This window comes from Oncorhynchus mykiss, chromosome 16 (genome assembly GCF_013265735.2).
Source record: "Oncorhynchus mykiss isolate Arlee chromosome 16, USDA_OmykA_1.1, whole genome shotgun sequence".
In the NCBI taxonomy this organism is placed as follows: Eukaryota; Metazoa; Chordata; class Actinopteri; order Salmoniformes; family Salmonidae; genus Oncorhynchus; species Oncorhynchus mykiss.
In genome coordinates, this window is record NC_048580.1 from 17,302,932 (window position 1) to 17,325,093 (window position 22,162).

The window sequence follows — 22,162 nt, forward strand, 5'->3', positions numbered from 1 at the left end:
ATCTTTAATGGCATGCCTCCCCTCTCCTCTCCTCTTCTCTCTTCTCCTACCTCCCTTTGTACATGGTCTCGGCTTAATAGGAGGTCTTCGTTGTTAATCTTGGGCGTTTGTCTTGTTTGTCCCCCTAATCCTTTTGCCCCGTTGAATGGTTGGATGTGTAAACGAATGTGGCAGCTGTGTGGGGGCCCATAGACATCTAACCGGAGGGGGAAACCTCTTGTTCGCTAAAGGTAATGGTAATTCATTAGTGTTGGCATCAAATCAAGCTTGATGAGTCAGCGAGACAGGCTCAGCGCCATCTTCCCTCTCCTGGGGTTTGTTTGGGTCTCCATGGCTCTATGGAGAAACCCCTGTAGGTGCCAATAAGATCAGTCCATTTAGTCTGGCAGGCAGCCCACTGTCTGGACAGTGTTTCTGAAACAGTGTAACTGTTTCAGACAGGACGAATTCACTGAAAATGTGTGTTGTTTCGGAGTGAGCATTGCTTGGTTGATGCTAACGGCCAATCATAGCTTTTGATTTTAGCCCCCTTTATGTATCCAAACTAGCCAGCAGCCGAGGGCAGAAGTACAAACAAAAATGTAATCGACCAATCGCAGAGCAAGAAAGTATGCCTAGGGTTAACCAGGGTGAAAGTAGAGTTCAACCTTCACTTATAAAGATCATATAATATTGGAACGCCTATTATCCTCTGCTACATTTTTTTATAGGTATAGCATGCACTCTACTACATAGTTCTCCATTATAGCTCCCCTGTTGCCTAGTCCATATTCCTATCCTCCTCTACGTCTTCCTCTCTTCTTCTCATCTCTCAATCCTTATTTCCTTTCCTCTTCTTCACCCCTTCCTTTCCTCTCCCCTCCCAACTCCCCTTCCTCTCCTCCCCACTGTGAGGAAGCTAAATCAAGACAGATTGCCCGTCCTCAAGCCCTGACAGCAGTGCCGTACTGATCACAGCATCACTTCTCCAGCTCTGCCTACGCTCAGCTTAGTGACAGCCACAATGCTCTGATCTCGACACGAGCCTGACGACTGATGCACTGAACACAGCGTCCCCTGTGGCCAATCGGGGGAAATACAGAGGGCCGCAGCACTGGCTGTAGCATAGCACCCCATGTGGCCAAATAGATGCATATGGAAGCTGGAAGATAATCAATGACTAAGACAGTAGCTCTTGACTCGTCTATCTGTATCTGAAAGGGGTCACCAGATAAGTGCAAAGAACTGGGAAACTAAATGTGATCTTAAAACACTGTTAGAACCCTTTAAAAATGAGAGAATACAAAGGAATAACCTGCCAACTGCCTTTTCACAGCCTCCCTATTGCATTAGGCTAGGTTTGGAGCTGAGATGGAGATCATTTGAGTAAAATTTGGTATTTTTCCAGTTCCGAGGGGAACTGCTTTTATCCTTTGCTATCATGGTCAGTTTAAGTACTGGGATAAACACTGAAGCTAATATGGGTGACAACAAGATTCAGCACAGGATCTCACTTCTGACACCCAAATGTTGTAAATTGAATACATATTTATCCTTGGAATGTCACAGTAAACATTAGCACAGTTTTATACACTAGCCAGCTTGTCATCATTGTCACTGCATTATGAAGATTGACACAAAAAACAATGAAGGGTTATCTGCTGTCTGACGTATTGCTTGAGGAAAGTGTCGACATTTTGCCACGGAAAGACTCTGTGCACTAATATATAGCACTGGCACAAATATACATTACTGGACATGATACAATGTTAAATCATAGACATTAATATAATGTATTATTTATCTTAAATATAGAAATGAGAGCTAATGAAAATAAAGACCATGTAATTAACCTCAGAATAATCGAAATCATATCAGATATACAGTATATTGTGAGAAAATAGTACACTACCTGATAGCTATTGTTTGCAGAGATCATATCATGTACAAAATCAAATCGTCATCTATGTTTTATATAATCAAGAATTTTTGTATTTTTATACTTGAAAAGAGGCTTCATAACCACATTTTAGATACATGTATTCTGTAAATTAGTTTATGAATGTGTGTTTAGTTTTTTCTTGTCATTGTTTTGGTTCCTGACTAACTACTTAGACCATTGAACACATTGTTACTATAATTTCTTGTCATAGATTCATTTGAGTCATGGCAGGATTACAAAGAAATACATGCAGTGAAAAAAAAAATCGGAAACTTTTGGGAGTCTTGTTTGGGAAACGACTCTCCCAATAGAAAGAAATGAGGAAGGGTTGTCATCTACTCACAGTAGTATTTCACCCAACTGGCACGGATAGAGGGAGAGGGGAAGAAAGAAATAGAGAGCACATTTCCTCATCCCTCTTTACAAGTACTCACTGACGACTACCCACAACTCTCTTCTTCTATTGTAATTAAAAGTTTAAAAAAATACTACGTCCAATATGGTTTCATGATGAATGTATGGTTGTTGGAGGTCGTCTGTGGGTGTTATAAATCATGTACATAGACAGAAAATATGTTACCTCTATGGATTTGTATGTGAATTTATTTTTTTGTTTTTTTTTGAGAGGAATGTAATCCAAACAGCATGCACATACTGTACATTCCTGGAATTTGCACGCTGGGATGACGAAAGGTTCTGTTACTTCTGTGAATAACTCTACTGTATAACTCTCAGTGTATGTTAGATCAAACACGGTACAGGACAATAGATTTTGTATCATGTGCAACAAGGTCGGTCAAGACCCATTTTACTGTCAACGTTAATGTAAAGAAAAAGAGGTTCAAATATTGAAGCGCAACTACTGTTGTTCTGAGAGTGATGCTTGCTGTGTGAGATAAGTGTTGTTTGTGAGTACTGAAGAAGAATGGTGAAGTAACATAGTATGAATGTTAAAGACCAACTAACAGTGCAAATGCTATGCCAATTCTATGTATTGAAAGAACCGTTGCTGCTTGTTGTGAGAAAGTCAACTATGGTACTTAACAGACCGCTGCTTTTGTACCTTCCTGTTGTGTTTTTTGTGAGAATAAAAGTGATCCTCTTGTACACGAAAGGACTCGATTCAAATTCATTCAGTGTCTGTAGAACTCTAAACCAATTTCATGTCTCATGACTTCTGATGTCATAAATAAAGTAGCAGACAATCGCTGTATAAAATATTTATTAGTTCAAACCCAAAATAGTGAAACAAAGAAAAAGGTTATCCATACACTTCTATATTAAAAAATAATTTAAATATAGTACAAATCTTGTTCTAAGCTCCGTCCTGAGCTGTTGTAATCCTACTAGCGCTAGGACAAAAGGACAGGTCATCATGCTTTTACACCCGATGCGGCAGTTATTGGGATTGACAGTTTGCAGCCGTCTGAGTACCACAAATAGAATAAGCTATTAATATGACAAACAAATGTAGGGTCTTGTCTAGCTTTTACTAATGGTTATATACACAGTCCCAGTGTTCAATCTGCTTTAAACATGTCCAAAACCTCTAATGAAGATAGTAGAGAATGAGGGTGATTCTCATTGAAATCATGCCGTTGAACTGTAGTCCATCCATGGCCAAGCCCTTACTCCGTTAGCAGTATGTAGAAAGAGGATGTGTTTACAGGGAAATAGAGTGTGTTTACTGTAGGTGTTTTGTTGGGGATCAGAGAAGTATTAGGAAACAGCACCTCACAATCTAATATACCTGAAGCTGTACTTAGAGAGCAGGCAGTCAACAGTGAGGTTTGTTGTGGGCTGAACCACAGGTAGAACCAATCACCTGCAGTGCTGGGTTAAGTCTAGGGGAGATATTTCAAGTTTGTGTGCACTCTATCCATGAAATGAAATGAGAGTGATTGTTTGAATGGAGCGCGAGTGTGTGTGCTTTCACAGGGAAATATCGGAGGAGACTTGAAGCTTTTGCCCGGGCTTCCACTTGGCGCTGACTCGGGACCCGTCTGTCCGCCTGTACGGCTGGTTCCTCAGGTCTAGCATGAGAGATGATGGATGGCAACAACACTGTGAGATCACAACCTGGAACAGGACTGGTCTAAGCATGCTTTGGTACTGACACCTGCCCACAACCACAAACAGACCGACACAGACAGACCAACACAGACCGACAACTGCACCAAGAGACATAGAGAAACAGAAATATCCACAGACAGGGAAAGTGCTGCACAGGAGTCATAGACACCTCCAGAGAGAGCGAAAGACAGACCTACACACTTCCGAGGGGATTATGTGGGGCTCTCATCACTGAAGCCAGAGTCGCAGAAGAGGCGAGAGGAGCGCTTGCCAGAGCGAGCCGTGAAGGGCACAGCCTTTAGAGCTGAAAACCCCAGAGAGAGAGAGAGAGAGATAAAGAAAGAGAGAAGAGGGTGAAGGAGAGACATATGCCCATGGGAATGAGTGGGAACGACATGAAAAAGGGAATGAACGGATAAGGTGAAAGGGTATGAGAAGACGTGGTAGTGGACATTGCATGATGATAGTTATAATGTATTTGTGAAAATGGAGGATGGCGAAAAATGGCATAAAAAAATTGTGCAGAAAAACAAGCATTATCATACTGTACATTTCTACAAGTGTATACCACAGCTACCGCTTTAGTTTAATTTCAGAATTGTATATTCATTATATTACACATACACAGCAGACATACACTGTACGGGAGACCTTGACCCCTGACCCCACAAGGCCCACCTGTGATGATGTCCTCGATGGCTCCATCCTTGCCCTCCCGGACCAGGGGGATCACCTGCCGCCTCTTCAGCTCTGCTATCAGGTCCATCTGGGGCAGCTTGGGCATCATAGGTACCTGCTGGGGTCAAAGGGCAGCCAAAAGGAGTTGGGGGTCAAAATCAAAATGATACATGTTTTGAGGGTAAACGGAGTAGGTCAACTCTCTTTGTGTTCTATTGCGTGGTTGCTAATGTGTCACCGACTACCTTCTGTGCTATTTCAGGCTTGGCTGATGTCGACGGTGGCCCTGTTCTCCCTTCTCTGGACAACACATCCTGCTTTTTCCTCTGCTCATTCTCCTGCTCTGCTTGCTGCCGGGACCAGAAAAATAACATTTATGTATGGTACACTGTCACACTAGTACAACAGTTACTGTTTGATGTGTAGCAAAGAGCTCAGCACCGTCTACTATGTCGATACATGAACTTTTTTTTAATGTCGGCTATATGAATACATTTAATCAATCAATACATGTAATTAATCAATGTGGTGGCTAACCTTATAGGCCTTGATGAACCTCACGAAGACAGGGAAGAACATGGAGGGAGGTGTGGTTTTAGGGTTCTCTCCAAAGTACTCCACTGTTGATTCATACACATCCTAACAGGAGAAGAAAAATGATCAGACCTTCATTATACTGTACATCATTGTTTTCTGTAGCAGTAGTACTCATGTTATACAAATATTATCACCCTCTCCTAAATTCATTTATTCTAGCGTCATTAAACCATTACTAAGTTTATTTAGTAGGCTGTACATTTTGACATTTTTTCATTCTACAATATTCTCTATTTAGTAGGGAGAATTGACCTGGGCAGTCTTGCCATCTTCTACTACAGAGTCCAGCAGGTCATTGTTGCTGGTGAGGAAATCTTGCAGCACAGGGTTGTCTTCCTGTACGGCAAACTCTTTCCTGGTCACCTCCATGCCCCTCTCCAGGGCACACACGTCCTGCAGAATACTATCCAGGGACACCAGAGCAGCCTTGTCCATGAAGTGCAGCTCGCTGTGGAAGGCTTGGAGCTCAGGGTATTTCTCCTGGATGATGCTCACTATGAAGTGCAGCAGAGTCTGTTTCCGGTCTGTGGACTTAGTGTCTAAGAGCTAGATTGAACCAGAGCCATATATTTAGAGGCAACCAATGGAGAAAAGGATACAATGTGAAAAGGTTAGCCTGATCCCACACCTGTATTTGCTTTATGACAGTGGTAGTCAGTGGTAGTTGGCGAAAGCACATACAGATCTGGGATCAGATAATGAAAATCGAGGGATACAGTACTCCATGCAAATTTGAAATAAGATGTGACCCATCCGGATGATGCAGTCTCCAATGGAATCAATTTTGAAGTTAATTGATGACTTGGGTAACTCTGCCTGTCATTAATTATCTTCAGCAATAATTTGAGTTAAGAGGCATACTCCCCAGTTCCACCTTAGTGTTCTAGTCATTCAGTCACTGTGGCTGATTCAGAGAAGGCCTGTCAAAATCGGTTATCTCTGGATCTCTCACTGAGGTGGAGTCTCATTTGAATAATTACTGTAGATAATAAATTTGATGCTGTGCTAAAACGACATTCTGCTAACCCAAGTGATTTTTATGGACTTGGGTTGGAGTACCAGAGCAATGTGCCTTGTCGTGGGAAAAGGGACACAAAATGTGCCTCTAAGATTTGGTTGATAAATACAGTATGTCTGCTTGAAGTCTTTCCCACCAAGTCGAGACTCTGCAGGCGGAACCCATAGGCTGCTCCTCTCTTGCTGCTGTTCATGTAGTTTCCAAAGGCTAGGATGATCTTAGGAACAGAAGAGACATACCAAAGTGACACACCAATGCTGTGTAACCATACAAAACTAACCAATTGAACACAAACCATCCATGCAGTATATCAAAAGCGCTGTCTCCTACAGTACCTCAAGGATCTTCTTCAGCTTGCTAGAGGACTTGATTGACATTGAGGCAGCGATGATTGCGTTGAGTTGCTATTGGAGAGATGGGAACGTACATTATTATGGTGAATTATGATATTATGGTGAACCTTTGCGCACCCAACTACTGTCCATGACAAAAACATTGAAATAACATTGAAACAATTTTGAAATAACATTGTTTTTAGTGTTTTCTACTGACCGGCTGGATGAGCTGGATGCTCTCGGGGAAGTTGCCCATGAAGGTGAGTGTGCTGATGCGCTGGGCTAGCCGTGGGATCTTGCCAAAGCGCACCATAAAGCGGTCCTCCTCGGGGAGCTCGTCCAGGGGCCTCCCGTCTCGCTCGTAGTTCTGGATGAGCTTGACTTCGTGCTCTGAGGGGATGAAACGCTCCAGCAGCTCCAGGAAGTCCAGGCTCAGAGCTTCCTGGTTATACCTGTGTGTGTATGTGTGTGGGTGGGACGGGGGGGGTCAAGGGTCATGTACAACAGTGAGGTTTCTCAAAGAAGGAAGGGGAGGACCATCCTCCTCATTGACTTTCAGAAGGTGAAAAAAAAGGGAAAACATAAAAAAAATAGATAAAACTAAACTAAATATAATCACCAAATAATTGATTAAAACACATTGTTTAGCAATGAAGGTCTACAGTAGCCTCAACAGCACTCTGTAGGGTATCACCATGGTGTAGCCGGAGGACAGCTAGCTTCCGTCCTCCTCTGGGTACATTGGTTTCAATACAAAACCTAGGAGGCTTAGGATTCTGTTTATGCGTGATCAGGGGTGGATTCATTCCGCCGATTTATGTTCAAAATGTTTCCTACACGGAACAAAACGGGGATAAACATATCTGAATTTGTCCAATAGAAACTTTTGTTTGCAACTGTTGGACTAATGACTACATCCTATATCAGCTAAATGCAGACAAGAGTGTGCAAGACGGTATTGAATGTATCACTGTCTGTCCATGTGTCACTGTCTTGTCACCTCAAATTTTTCTCTCTGCATCTACGTTGTAAACTTTCATTCATAGGCTAGGTTGTAGCAACCTCATGATGGGTATAGGGACAATTTGAGTATCATGTAATTGCCTAAACCTATCGCTGTTACATTGAGCTGGGTGAATGGAATATGAAGGACAGTCATCCAATATGCTCTAATAGAAATAAGGCCATGCTCACAAAGAAAAAAAAATGTCCTCCCTCATCTTTAACAACACTGACCACCACTGATGTACAACTACTACTTACTACAGAGACTGTTCATGCTCTGAGATTACTCTATAATGGCAACAGAAGTGAGTTATGAGTGTAATGAGTCTTCACACATTTCACATTGGTTATAAGTTGATCAGTTACTATCAAATGCTTAGTAAAACCATAGACAACCATATGTTTCTCTCTTTGTGTATACACAGTCATAATACAAAAAGTACTACATATCACATTTGGTCATCCAGAGCGACTTACAGTCAGGGCATTCAACCAACCCTCTTACTATATCTAATCTTATGCACAAATGACGTGGTATTTTTCTTATAACAACTTGATAACAGACACATACGTCTCTATAGCGGTGCAGATGTCCGAGGTGGCCATGCCTCCCTTACGCAGGGTGATGGCCAGGTTCTTGGCCCTGTTGGACTCCAGTAGGGACACTTTGCTGTGGATCTTCTGAGCCACCTTCGCTCTCAGAGTCCCCACGTCAGCCGGGGCTGTCTGGGCCTTGGTCTTAAACTGCTCCTCAAAGGCGTCCATGTTCAACTCCTAGGACATGGAGGGGAGAGGTGGATAACTAATTCATGAGCTTTTGGTAATGGCCAAACTCAGTGAGAACGATTTACAGTTAAACATCAGCGAGACTGGCCGTTGATACCGCAGGCTATTTTGTCATATGGCGGGAGACAGATCAGATAGAGAGAGAGAGAACTACATAGGATTTCAGGATTACAGAAGAAAGAGAAACTAGAGAGCGGCTGAAACAGAGAGGAAGAGGGATTGGGAAGACTAGAATGAGTAGAAACAGAAACAGCAGCTGCAGACAGATGAGGACATATTGAGTTGGACAAGAATACATATTGTAAGAAGATAGCTAGCAGGGTACTGGGGTCTCACCCCCAAAACATTCTCATCATCCAGCTCATTGAAGATGGTTCCAGCCACCTGGTTGGGTTTGAGGGCCTGCCAGTTGAATGAAGGCATACGGTACTTAGTCTGAATGGCCTTCTTGTTTCTGTTACCTGTCCAGAAGAGGGACACATTAGTTTTGGTGGGGATCAATGAAGTGAACGTATCGTCTTTAGAGCCACGACTGACAGAATTATCTTGACCTATATCGCGTGTTAGCTTACCAGTGTGTCCATCATGCTTACCCCCAAATGGTGGGGCCATTCCAATGCTTGGAGGTGGTGGGGGGAGGGCTATACCACGCCCTGGAAGAGGGGGGGGCAGAGGTGGTGTTGCCGTCGAGCATGGAGGAGGAGGAGGAGGAGGAGGTGGAATAGGAGGTGGAGGAGGAGGAGGAGGAGCTTGTGCCGTGACCTCTGTTGCACCAGGTAATGGAGGAGCAGGGGGTGGGGGCAGGACTAAAGATGTGGGAGGGGCCACAGGGCCATCGACAGTCGTGATTTGTTCTGTGGAAGCAGGGAAATATGAAAAAAGCTAACATTTTTGGTGATGAATTTGATTCCATAAACCAAAATAAATGTATATTTCTGACATGGTTTCTGAGCCCATGTGTGTGGCTTACAAGCCCACCTGTTTCAGCATGGATGGAAACAGGGAGGATGAAAGGGACGACATGGAGGTCCAGGTGTCCCGAGGACGAGCGCTCCATTCGAATCAGCTGCTGGTCCACAAGCCCCTGAACTTTCTCCTCCAGCTCCGCCAAGGCCTGGGCCGAACGATCTCTATCCCTCTGCCTCTCTCTTTCCCTCTCTCGTTCTATCTCTCTCTCTATCTCCCTCTGTTGTAGAATGGTCACTTGGGAACAGGACTCCCGCAGACTCTCCTGTTACACAGACACACATGTCCATGTGTTAGCCCTCTGAGCTACAGCCTAGGCATTAGCTCAGAAACTAACGCAAGTCTTCTTTGTGAATGTCATGGATGTCATGGACTGTAGTTGATACTGTCGCAAAGCTAACTAAAAAGCAGCATTCCCCAAGTGAGGATGGCTTTCACTTCAGCAGTAATACATTCATGAACTTCTTTGAGGAAAAGATCATGATTATTAGAAAGCAAATTGCGGACTCCTCATTAAATCTGCGTATTCCTTCAAAGCTCAGTTGTCCTGAGTCTGCACAACTCTGCCAGGATCAAGAGAGACACTCAAGTGTTTTAGTATTATATCTCTTGACACAATGATGAAAATAATCATGGCCTCTAAACCTTCAAGCTGCATACTGGACCCTATTCCAACTAAACTACTGAAAGAGCTGCTTCCTGTGCTTGGCCCTCCTATGTTGAACATAATAAATGGCTCTCTATCCACCGGATGTGTACCAAACTCACTAAAAGTGGCAGTAATAAAGCCTCTCTTGAAAAAACCAAACATTGACCCAGAAAATATAAAAAACTATCGGCCTATATCGAATCTTCCATTCCTCTCAAAAATTTGAGAAAAAGCTGTAACTCACTGCCTTCCTGAAGATAAACAATGTATACGAAATGCTTCAGTCTGGTTTTAGACCCCATCATAGCACTGAGACAGCACTTGTGAAGGTGGTAAATTACCTTTTAATGGCATCAGACCGAGGCTCTGCATCTGTCCTCGTGCTCCTAGCACTTAGTGCTGCTTTTGATACCATCGATCACCACATTCTTTTGGAGAAATTGGAAACCCAAATTGGTCTACACGGACAAGTTCTGGCCTGGTTTAGATCTTATCTGTCGGAAAGATATCAGTTTGTCTCTGTGAATGGTTTGTCCTCTGACAAATCAACTGTAAATTTCGGTGATCCTCAAGGTTCCGTTTTAGGACAGCTATTGTTTTCACTATATATTTTACCTCTTGGGGATGTAATTCGAAAACATAATGTTAACTTTCACTGCTATGTGGATGACACACAGCTGTACATTTCAATGAAACATGGTGAAGCCCCAAAATTGCCCTCGCTAGAAGCCTGTGTTTCAGACATAAGGAAGTGGATGGCTGCAAACTTTCTACTTTTAAACTCGGATAAAACAGACATGCTTGTTCTAGGTCCCAAGAAACAAAGAGATCTTCTGTTGAATCTGACAATTAATCTTAATGGTTGTTCAGCCGTCTCAAATAAAACTGTGAAGGACCTTGGCATTACTCTGGACCCTTATCTCTCTTTTGACGAACATATCAAGACTGTTTCAAGGACAGCTTTTTTCCATCTACGTAACATTGCAAAAATCTGAAACTTTCTGTCCAAAAATGATGCAGAAAAATTTATCCATGCTTTTGTTACTTCTAGGTTAGACTACTGCAATGCTCTACTTTCCGGCTACCCGGATAAAGCACTAAATAAACTTCAGTTAGTGCTAAATACGGCTGCTAGAATTCTGACTATAACCCAAAAATGTGATCATATTACTCCTGTGCTAGCCTCCCTACACTGGCTTCCTGTTAAGGCAAGGGCTGATTTCAAGGTTTTACTGCTTAACCTACAAAGCATTACATGGGCTTGCCTATCGCTCTGATTTGGTCCTGCCGTACATACCTACACGTACGCTACGGTCACAAGATGCAGGCCTCCTAATTGTCCCTAGAATTTCTAAGCAAACAGCTGGAGGCAGGGCTTTCTCCTATAGAGCTTCATTTTTATGGAATGGTCTGCCTACCCATGTGAGAGACCCAGACTCGGTCTCAAACTTTAAGTCTTTACTGAAGACTCATCTCTTCAGTGGGTCATATGATTGAGTGTAGTCTGGCCCAGGAGTGTGAAGGTGAACGGAATAGCTCTGGAGCAACGAACCGCCCTTGCTGTCTCTGCCTGGCCGGTTCCCCTCTTTCCCCTGGGATTCTCTGCCTCTAACCCTATTACAGGGGCTGAGTCACTGGCTTACTGGTGCTCTTTCATGCCGTCCCTAGAAGGGGTCCATCTGGCCGTGCTGCTGCTCCAGTTTCAACTGTTCTGCCTGCGGCTATGGAATCCTGACCTGTTCACCGGGCGTGCTACCTGTCCCAGACCTGCTGTTTTCAACTCTCTAGAGACAGCAGGAGTGGTAGAGATACTCTTAATGATCGGCTATGAAAAGCCAACTGACATTGAGGTGCTGACTTGCTGCACCCTCGACAACTACTGTGATTATTATTATTTGACCATGCTGGTCATTTATGAACATTTGAACATCTTGGCCATGTTCTGTTATAATCTCCACCCGGCACAGCCAGAAGAGGACTGGCCACCCCTCATAGCCTGGTTCCTCTCTAGGTTTCTTCCTAGGTTTTGGCCTTTCTAGGGAGTTTTTCCTGGCCACCGTGCTTCTACACCTGCATTGCTTGCTGTTTGGGGTTTTAAGCTGGGTTTCTGTACAGCACTTTGAGATATCAACTGATGTACGAAGGGCTATCTAAATACATTTGATTTGATTTGATTTGATTAGTTAGATGATACCTTTAGGAGCTCAACCTCTTTGGTGGTCTGGATGAGATGTTTCTCCAACTCTGACACTGTCTCCAATGCCTCCCTCTCACTCTCTTGCAATCTGCTGCTTATCTATAACACACACACACACACACACACACACACACACACACACACACACACACACACACACACACACACATACACACACGCACACACACACACACACACACACACACACACATTTATATAGAGTTGTACAGATGGGTAAAAAAACACAGTACATACAATCTTCTTATTATAAACCTTCAAACACAATGTCATTCAAACACAACAAAAGCATGAACAAGTTTGCCCAGGTGCAACACATCAATATAAAGTTGACATAGCAGATGTGTGCTCTTGTACACATTCTTGTTTGTACACAATGGCCACATGATCACCTGTGCATTGTGGTCCTGCAGCTCCTCCATGTGCTCCAACAGGGCGTTCTTGGTCTCCGCATCCTCCAGCAGAGCCCCCACATCAAACACATTGTCCAGGTAGGCCTGGATCTGCACCAGCAGCCTGTCACTCTCCGTGAACTTTAACCTCTGCACATGACAGAGGAACACAGACACACATATACATAGACAAACACAGAGATACATTACTATTTTTCTATGTAATTATGTGCTCACACATGCACCATTTGTTAACCTTCAAATCTTGTCTCCCATGACAACAGAAACATAAAACAACAGAATGATGTGTCTTTTGGTTTTTGGTTCTGATAAGGAAAGACAGTTGTACTAATGCAATCTCATAAGGTATTTATGAGGTATTATAAGACACATTATTCACAAATCAGTGAGTAAATTTGGATATTTTCTGAAAACCACTGACCATAATTCACGGTAAAAGTCTACACCTGTTGCATTCAGCCGGCGCATGTGACAAATACAATTTGATTTGACGTATCAGTGGTAAGGGGCAACTTCTCTCCGTGATTCAGTATCACTCACCTGGAGGTAGTCATCCAGGCCATGGTGGCTAAACTCATACTGCAGATGGACCCTGAAGTTCATGTTCTCAACGGAGTGGACCATGATGTTGATGAACTGCATGCACGCCACCTGGTGGACATAAACAGTAGGAGACGGCGTGGTACACCAATTTCACAACAAATATATATATATAAATTAGGAACTCAGTCGGGGTCTCAACTTACTGTTGATAATAATATAATATAGAATAGAATTTCAAAATGTCAGCTAAATGTTTTTAGATTGGTAAGTTAGTCAAGCGGCGAGCTCTCCATACTTATAGTAAGCATGGTCAAATTACCGACCGGGGTGGGGCCCATTGATCATCAGTTATCATATTAAAAATGGCAAACATTTTCCTCCATCTTACAGCAAAATATGTAGAATGGCAAGAAATGTGTTGTAAAACTGCACATTTTTCTCTCCGCCCAATGGCAAAATACGCAGAGCAGACCCGTGATGCGGCCCCTAATGATGAATTCCATTTATTTGTGGCCCCCACCCTCACCATTTTTCTTCTGTGCATCAAGAGAAGGAGATGGACCTAATAAACATGAATTGTGCAATTCGGAGTTAGACTCACCATGAAGTCAATGTTGCTGTCTTCATTGGAGAAATACTCCATGAGCTTCTCGAATCGGCTCCTCTCTCCACATACCTTATGAACGACATGGATTGAAAGGGAAAAGGTTTACCACTATGCACATAATTCTGCACTGCAACACCACAAATATGCATAGGGTGGCAGTGTATCCTTAAATACAGCTTCCTGTACCCCACGCAACCCATATTTCACTTTGCATGCTTTTCTCCCGTCCTCTTTACCCCAGGCTATCGCAAATTACTTCTAAAAGGGAAGTTAACTTACTTCAATAATGAAAGCTATAATGTCAGCATCACTCGGCCATACAAAGGTGGGTTCAGAACACTCTCAAAAACAGTAAAATGTATCAGTTAGACTGTTCTATCCTGTGATATCCAATAGCTGTTTTGAACATGCAGTGAGTGATATGTCTTTAAGGGTTAAAGCGCCTCCCCCCAGCCCACTCATGTCCACTAAATAATACAAGCCTGCTCTTCAACCTGCCAGCCTGTACCCAAACAATGCCCACGCTCTGCCACTGTGGGCAACAGGAGCCAGCCTGGTACTTCGTCTTTCCGCCTCCACTTCTACACTCCTCCACCATGTGCTATCTATCATCTCTCGCTCCCTCCCTCCATCTATCTCTCACCCACACGGTTTGTCCGTGCTATACCAACATGACTGTCACTTTTGATGCCAGAACTGCAGCTGATGCAAGGTCACTACTCTAAGGTATTGCTTAAGCAGTGTGCGTTATTAGGATATGAGAAGGCGAGAGCTCTGGATACTACAGTTATGGACTTTTATCAGGCTCATTTGAAAGTGTTGAAAGGTCAATCAATATTTCACAACTTTGTGAGCATTGTTTGAGCGATGCCTATCGCTGAGTGGCACATTATAGGGTTTTAAATAGATGGACTGTAAGCAGTGACGACCCATCATTCAGGGGAGGCGGAGCAGTAGCTGTTGCCTGTTTTGAATGTTATTTTGGCATTAATTCGTGTCACATATCAGTTTGCAAACAATGTAAAAACACATTTGTTGAGTGAATAAAGCCGCATACAAACATTGTCTCTTTCTTAAGGCAGCTCCAAAATGCAGGTGTTTCAGCCTAGCTCAGTGCTTTCTGTGGTGGAGGGGCAGTCAACGGAAAATACAGAGTGTGTGCGTTGATTGGCTCGGTGTTCTGCCACTCAAGGGGAAACTACGTCACCGCAGAAGCTAGGCAGTTCAATCCCCCTTGGGTGCTGCCATAGATTTACATTGGAAGTGCCCATCCAAGAAGGCTCAAGGTCATTGGCCACAGATAAAATGGCTTAAAATCACGTTATATCTACCATGGCTTTGATTGGACTGATCTTGTCAACGTCATACTTTCACAATCTTAGCTAGCAAGCTAGACAAGCAGTCATCGTCATGAATCACGTCGACAATCTACTGCCAAATCCTTTTCAAACCTTGTCATATGAAGAGAAATTATAGATAAAGCGTATCGGTGCTCATCACCCATTGGACATAAACATTACACAACAAGTCGGAATTGCAAATTCAATAATGAGTGGTTTGAAAGGAATCAGTGAATAACTGCAAGCGTTGCAAAGCAATCGCTATTTTGCTTTCCCTACCTGCTTATTCGGTGGAGAGGGTCTGTGGCCCACGTCTGGGTTTAAGGATTTAAAACATCTGTCTGAAAGGGTCTCTTTTCCAAGTTGAAAAGGATAAACATTGTCCATGGGCCAGAAAAGGTTGAATACATTGGCCATGCTGTCAATGCAGCATGATGTCTTCCATGTTCAAAACAACTGGAAACTCAGAACTGGGAAATCTCAGACTTCACTGAGTTCAAGACAACGTTCTGAACGGTCATCCAACTTGGAACTCTTTCTAGAGCTCCAACCTGAAGATGTTGGATGTCATGATTCGGCCTTGTTTTATCAGAGTTCCCAGTTGTCTTGAAAGCACCATAAATCTAGAGAATGCCAGACTTTGATAAGACATTTTTATGACAAAATGTGCCCCCAAGAAGAACCGCTGCGCCGCCTTCCTGTTCAAGTGAGCACAGCACCACCACAACGAGTCCAAAAATGTAATGTATACTGCTGCATAAATGATGTAATATGCCAGGGAGATATGTATACTGTAGCTAAGAAAGTAATACTATATTGTGTAGTAAGCTGTTCGTAGCCCATGTGCCTCACCTTAATAATTTGGTACCTTTCCCCCTCAGCCTACTGTTCTGAATTGCTGGTGCACATGTAGCCTATAGCCTGTTTTAGGGAAATGTCATCATCGAATATTATAAGACCTTTCTTTGCCTGCTTATATGCCCCCTTTATTTATCCTACGGTTCTGACTTGGTATACAGGGAGAAAACTGTAAGAACGGCTAAAGTCCTGAATTCTGTCGCTTTACTTTTCAAAAGTGCTGAACAAATAGTTATATTGACTACGTCCATCTTAGCTCGCTCATTAATGTCTTAATCGAAATTACGGATGGCCTCTTATCCGCTCATCCATCCCTTATGCCATAGTTTGTACAGCTCAATTATTATAGGCCTATTGCTTATATAGGTCTACCTTATTAGTATTTTATTCATAATTTTAGGCAATGTTGGAATGATTTCATTGTTTTGCTTACTTTGTGTATTATAATTAGCTCGTGTGTTTTCCTTCACGAGGAGGGGATATTATATAATGTTATTGGGTCTGTAACCATGCTTCCTGTTCAAATATTTGTTTTCAACAAAAAGTTCAGTAATAGACCCATGTGATTCCAGTTGATATTGCGAGGGTTGTTTTGTTTGTTTGTTTGTTTCCCCATAGGCCTAACAAATTACATAAATTGTAACCTCTCTCTGTAACGTGCGTTGTTTGAAGGAAGACCAAGGTGCAGCATAATTTGTGGTCATCATATTTATTCAATGAGAACCAGCAAAAAAATAACATAGTGAAACCAAAACGAACGTACCGTTCCGTAGGCTACAAGAGCTGTACAAAAACAAGATCCCACAACATAGGTGGGGAAAAGGCTGTCTAAGTATGATTCCCAATCAGAGAGAACGATAGACAGCTGCCTCTGATTGGGAACCACACTCGGCCAAACACAAAGAAATACAAAACATAGAATGCCCACCCCACATCACACCCTGACCTCACCAAATAGAGAAATAAAACGTCTCTCAGGGCGTGACACTCTCTCTCCCCCTCTCTCTCTCCCCCTCTCGCTCACTCTGTGTGGTGACTTAAAGAAGAATAAAGTTAAGGCCCCAACATCTTACTGAATTTATCTGAACTACTGTAACATTTATCTGAATTTCTGTCGGTGTCCATTTTAAAATTGCTGAACGAATAGGCCTACCTCGTCACAGCTTGTTTGTGTGCACTTGCTAATACTTAGAGCTAAGTGTTAATGATATAAGAATAAACATTATGAATTTACTGAACATAAATGGAATGATGTTCGTGTATGGTTTAAAAGTCCAAACTCATTTTGCCGTTGGTTATTATTGAAGGAGAATGCGGTTCTTATCGACTTTCACAAATCCACAAGGAGTCAGTAGTAACCACATTTGTTTAAGCAAGTCAGCTGTCTGCTATTGTTTTTGAAAATGCAGTAAATAAGGCTGAATGAACTGTTTCACTGCCAGACAAGGCTCTGCTGATAGCCAGGTGTAGCGGTGGTAAGGATTCACTCCATTGTGCTGTAAAGAAAGCTCTGCTGTTGGGACAGCTTTATGTAGGCCCTAACAGTTTGTCACCATTACGGTGCAATTCATGTATTGTTTAGTATTGTGTTATGTTGTGTTGTGTAGTGGCTTTGCTGTCATGCATCCAAAAACAAGTTTTTGACTTTCCCCCACCAAGATTTACACGCTAAAATCGCCACTGACTGTAAATAACCAATGTTGATATATCATGTGTTCTGATACTTCCACATGCCGCCAGACATGTGTCAGAGAAAACGAGTGAATGTCAGACATTTTGATAGAATACCTTTTGCTACTGAAAAAGTTGTCTGCTCTGGTCAATGTCCATGTAATTAACCGCTCTAGGGAGAGGTTTCTCATAACTACTGGACTGGGATAATTATACCAATCAGGACTTCAAAGACAAAACTGACCACAGATCAGTGCTCAGGGGCAACTATCCGTAAATACCACAGGTTGCAGTAGGGCATCTCATGCTAAGACCTGGCTTCTCTGTCTTTGCCCATTGCTAATAATACCCAGGTCTACATCACAATGTCTGGCTAGCGCTATCCACAGGGGTCTTCCTCTGTTGGCAACAGTTGCTCCCTTGACAGACAGTGGGGAGAAGTCCAAGGAAAGGTTTAGCTGTCACGTCGCCAACAACTGTTAAGAATTTTTGTGCCCCCCCCTCTGCTTATAGTGGACAACTGTCATGACAGCTGCCAGGGGGGTCATTGGGTGATATCTTTGGATGGGGTTTGAATAGGTTGACTGATGGCCACATCCTGACTTTTTCAGATCTCTGCATGTAAGTCATGTAAGCTTTGCGTAAATTGTGTGTTGTTGTCAATGGGAGATTTGGGAAACTGGGAGCCTCTATGACCCGCAAACTCAACTCTGGACCTCAAAGGCAGTTCCACTGCATTTTTTCATTGTTCCCCTCTAATCAGGGACTGATTTAGACAGGTGGGTGAAATTAATTATCAGGTAGACCCAAAAACCAGCAGGCTCCAGACCACGTAGGGTAAGAGTTGAATACTTCTGCTGCATGACGTGCAATATGATGATGGGAGACTTCAGAGGGTTGTGGGGGATTGACAGGAAGTGTTGGTGAAAATACTGTCTTCATGGATACCCCTCTTACCTCTTTGAAGTTGTCAAAAGCGGAGAGGATGATGTCATGACCGCCCCTCACTAGACATACAGCAGCCAGCAGCTCCAGCACTAGTGCTTTGGTCCTGAGGGGTACAAGTGTACATTACACACACACAAACACACACACACACACACGCACACACACGCACACGCACACACGAACACACGCACGCACACACACACACTAATAACACTGGTCCTCACCTGGGGTTCCTGTTGTTGAGGCTGAGGGTGATCTCGTTCACACAACACGGGTGGGTCATCACCAGGTTAAACCCAGACTAAAACACACACGTACACACAGTTGTCAGTCATCGCCACCTTCAGTCGTACTTCACACAATGCAGTGTGGACAAGATCCATACCGACGCAAAGCCTGGCAACTGTCGCTTTCTTTTGATGGACAGTGAATTTACAGCGTAGGAGGGAGACAGAGTTATTGGTGTGTAAAACTACCAAGCCATGACGCTGAAAATAAATGTTACTTCTCCTAGCTAATGCTATTGAGTCACTCTGTTCTAACAGTAGAGATGAAGGTGGATGGGCCTGCCTGGCTAAGTGTTATAGGTTGAATTGTACCTGGTAGTTCATGATTGCACGGAGGCACATGATGCAGAGGTGAACGTCGTCTTTCTGACTGACGAGGCGTGAGTTCCTCATCGCTTTCCTGCTGTGGAGAGCGTTGAATCTGCCCGGTGAGAAACGTAGCTGTTGTTGACATGTTATTACTAATGCATAACGCTGCATTAGTAATAACATGAGGTTATTACATAAAGAGGTTATTACATAAAGAGGTTATTACATAGCATTATGGTTGTAGTGACACGCCTCCATCAAAGCCCTCGCAGTTTGAACAACTATAAAATCCCAACCCTATGTGTAATTTGTGCACGTTTATGATGTGCACATATTTCAAAACTCAGAAGAGATCAAATTAGCCCTGTGCCCCACAACGTCATGTGTTTTAAGGCTGAATGGGACTCATTTTTGTCTAAGATGATGCCATCAAAGAAGGACACAATGAAGCTTTCATTGCCACATCCACATGGCAATAGTCATGCTAATAATCACTTTGAAATATTTTGGTTAAAGGACATCTGAGTGATTGAAAGGAGGGGAAAAAATATATATATAATAGACACCAGCGAAAGAGGGACAAAATGTTTTGGGAGAAACAGAGGAAAAAACGGGTAGAAAGAGAAGAGGACAGAGGCGATAAACGAGATACGTTCTCACACACCCCTCTTGGATGCATCAATGACAGGCAGGCAGGGCCCCAACATGAACCCTCTCAGATGCCTGTTGGTCGGTGGAAGGTCTGAGGGTTTTGCCCTGGGCAGACATTGCTCACATTCCAGTCTGTGCCATATTTACAACATAGATGAGAATGCGGAGAGGGAGGAAGGCTGCTTCCAACGTTTACCCTACCAAACAGTTGGTGTGACAGGAACGAGGCTCCTCCAGATGAAAAAGAGTACAGAGGATAGAGGTGTGTGTGTGTGTGTGTGTGTGTGTGTGTGTGTGTGTGTGTGTGTGTGTGTGTGTGTGTGTGTGTGTGTGTGTGTGTCTGTGTGTATGTGTGTGTGTGTGTGTGTGTGTGTGTGTGTGTGTGTGTGTGTGTGTGTGTGTGTGTGTGTGTGTGTGTGTGCGTGTGCGCACATCTGTCTGCCGGCCGTACCCTTGAGATTCTTGGTACGGCTGGTATTGCTTACCATGTAGTGTAGCTTAACCTGTAGCGTCAAGGTGGACTCGTCTGTCTGTTTACATTTGTGTGTACGAAAGCTTGGGACAGACGAGTCCACCTTGACGCTACAGGTTAAGCTACAGTACGTGGTAAGCAATACCAGCCGTACCAAGATTCTCACAAGGGTACGGCCAACCAGAAACGTTCCCGAGACATTTTGAGAACATTTTCATGCAGATCACACTCGTTCCGGGTTATTCAAAACACAGTGCAAAGGATTTATATTACACAAGAAGGAACATTGTCCCAGGTTTGATTTGTCCCATGACAAGGAATGTCATTGAACCGTGCTATAATGTCATTTACTTCAAAGTGTATCAGGTTGTCAATCCCCATGGACCACTTGTTTTATTAAACATTTCAACAGGGACACCACCCTATCATTTGAATGAGATGTAATATATCTATAGGAGGATTACAACACAGTCCACAGTAGCGTGAAATGGACGGTGGGACAGAGAAACAGAGATATACAGAAAGCAGACCATATCCCCTGAATCTGATCCAATGAATCTGTCAGACCTCTTTTATATCACAGTGCTGGCCTGCCTCTGTATATCATGATACTGTAATGTTGTTATAAAAGTGTGTGTGTGTGTGTGTGTGTGTGTGTGTGTGTGTGTGTGTGTGTGTGTGTGTGTGTGTGTGTGTGTGTGTGTGTGTGTGTGTGTGTGTTTGTTTGTGTGTGTCACCCTAACACCCGCTGTGTTGATCCAACCATGCAGTAACGTCAATCACAGACATCCACAGAGATCAATCTACAGACACATCAACTCCCATGGGGGTTAGGGGCAGTGTGCACGTTGTGTGTGTGTGTGTGTGTGTGTCACAGTGTGTGTCTGTGTATGGGTACCGGAGGACTGGGAGTCATGGTTCTTTCCTTACAAGTAACGCCCATGAATCCAGGGTGCAAGAACTACAAGTGTAGTCCAACCTCAGTCCCATCCAACAGACAGACTTTTATGCGTTCATTGCGGCACCGTACTTCTCTCCAGTTCCTGGTGACACTCACCTCACAGTAAGGGAACGAGCAGCTTTAGAAGCACTATGGATTGGAGAGTTACCGGCACTCCTCGTCAAGTCCTCCACAGATTTGTCCGGTGTGGCTGTCCCATTGTCCAAACTGTCCATGTCATAGCTGAGGGTCCAAAGTACAGGTGTAGGATCTTAATTTGATAACTTTTTTGTTGCTGAGAATTTTCCTGCACTGCAGGAAATGCAGATTAACTTTGTGATTTACATACATTCACTGAAAACCCACACTAACACACAGTTATACTAGCAGTTTTGCACTTTTAATGTAGCCTACATTTGGCAATGCAGTAGCTTAACCACCAATCAAGCAACATTATGGACAAAAAAAATCAAATTCTGTTGCTGCAGGATTATTTTGCTGTGACAATATAGGTCAAATTAAGATCCTATATCTGTAGAAGGGATTTGGACATGAATGGTATAGGTGAAACAATATTATGAATATGGAATATTCAAGTTATGTTAAATGTTGGATCTAAAGCCCTCTGATATTTTTCACTACTAAAGTATCCCCCAAAAAGCAGGAAAGACCCAGAACCCCCCATAAAGAACCACATCAGGATGGACACTCAAGGTCAAAACCTTGCCTTTTCCTCTCAGATTGTCTTATCCATACATAGACGTGGTACTCACGTGACGGCACATTGGGCGAAAGACATATAGTCAACTAGGAAGTCCAGGCCCCGGTTCTCCTCACTGAGGAACTCCTGAGCCCAGCTGGAGCGAAGGGGAACAGGATA

At 43.3% G+C, this 22,162-nt stretch overlaps 1 protein-coding gene across 8 annotated transcripts in view; it reads right to left on the reverse strand.

Moving 5' to 3' along the window:
• Nucleotides 1–3,126: 3,126 nt before the first annotated feature.
• The window catches only part of LOC110491470 (formin-like protein 1), a 46,328-nt gene continuing 27,292 nt past the window's right edge, over nucleotides 3,127–22,162 (reverse strand). Inside the window, exons 5-26 of one of the 8 annotated variants that reach the window (XM_036946356.1) lie at nucleotides 22,056–22,139; nucleotides 21,400–21,525; nucleotides 19,223–19,331; nucleotides 18,848–18,924; nucleotides 18,633–18,726; nucleotides 13,801–13,875; nucleotides 13,197–13,307; nucleotides 12,636–12,785; nucleotides 12,223–12,324; nucleotides 9,392–9,644; nucleotides 8,986–9,267; nucleotides 8,750–8,874; nucleotides 8,199–8,401; nucleotides 6,840–7,074; nucleotides 6,623–6,691; nucleotides 6,424–6,504; nucleotides 5,522–5,815; nucleotides 5,210–5,311; nucleotides 4,918–5,022; nucleotides 4,673–4,790; nucleotides 4,192–4,298; nucleotides 3,814–3,954 (exon numbers count right to left, since the gene is read on the reverse strand). In XM_036946356.1, coding sequence (XP_036802251.1) covers nucleotides 4,207–4,298; nucleotides 4,673–4,790; nucleotides 4,918–5,022; nucleotides 5,210–5,311; nucleotides 5,522–5,815; nucleotides 6,424–6,504; nucleotides 6,623–6,691; nucleotides 6,840–7,074; nucleotides 8,199–8,401; nucleotides 8,750–8,874; nucleotides 8,986–9,267; nucleotides 9,392–9,644; nucleotides 12,223–12,324; nucleotides 12,636–12,785; nucleotides 13,197–13,307; nucleotides 13,801–13,875; nucleotides 18,633–18,726; nucleotides 18,848–18,924; nucleotides 19,223–19,331; nucleotides 21,400–21,525; nucleotides 22,056–22,139 — 2,887 coding nt within the window. In that variant the 3' untranslated portion in view covers nucleotides 3,814–3,954; nucleotides 4,192–4,206. Of the gene's footprint in view, nucleotides 3,955–4,187; nucleotides 4,299–4,672; nucleotides 4,791–4,917; nucleotides 5,023–5,209; nucleotides 5,312–5,521; nucleotides 5,816–6,423; nucleotides 6,505–6,622; nucleotides 6,692–6,839; nucleotides 7,075–8,198; nucleotides 8,402–8,749; nucleotides 8,875–8,985; nucleotides 9,268–9,391; nucleotides 9,645–12,222; nucleotides 12,325–12,635; nucleotides 12,786–13,196; nucleotides 13,308–13,800; nucleotides 13,876–18,632; nucleotides 18,727–18,847; nucleotides 18,925–19,222; nucleotides 19,332–21,399; nucleotides 21,526–22,055; nucleotides 22,140–22,162 lie in introns of all 8 variants that reach the window. The other 7 variants (XM_036946359.1, XM_036946357.1, XM_036946355.1 and 4 more) reach the window with 7 other exon arrangements.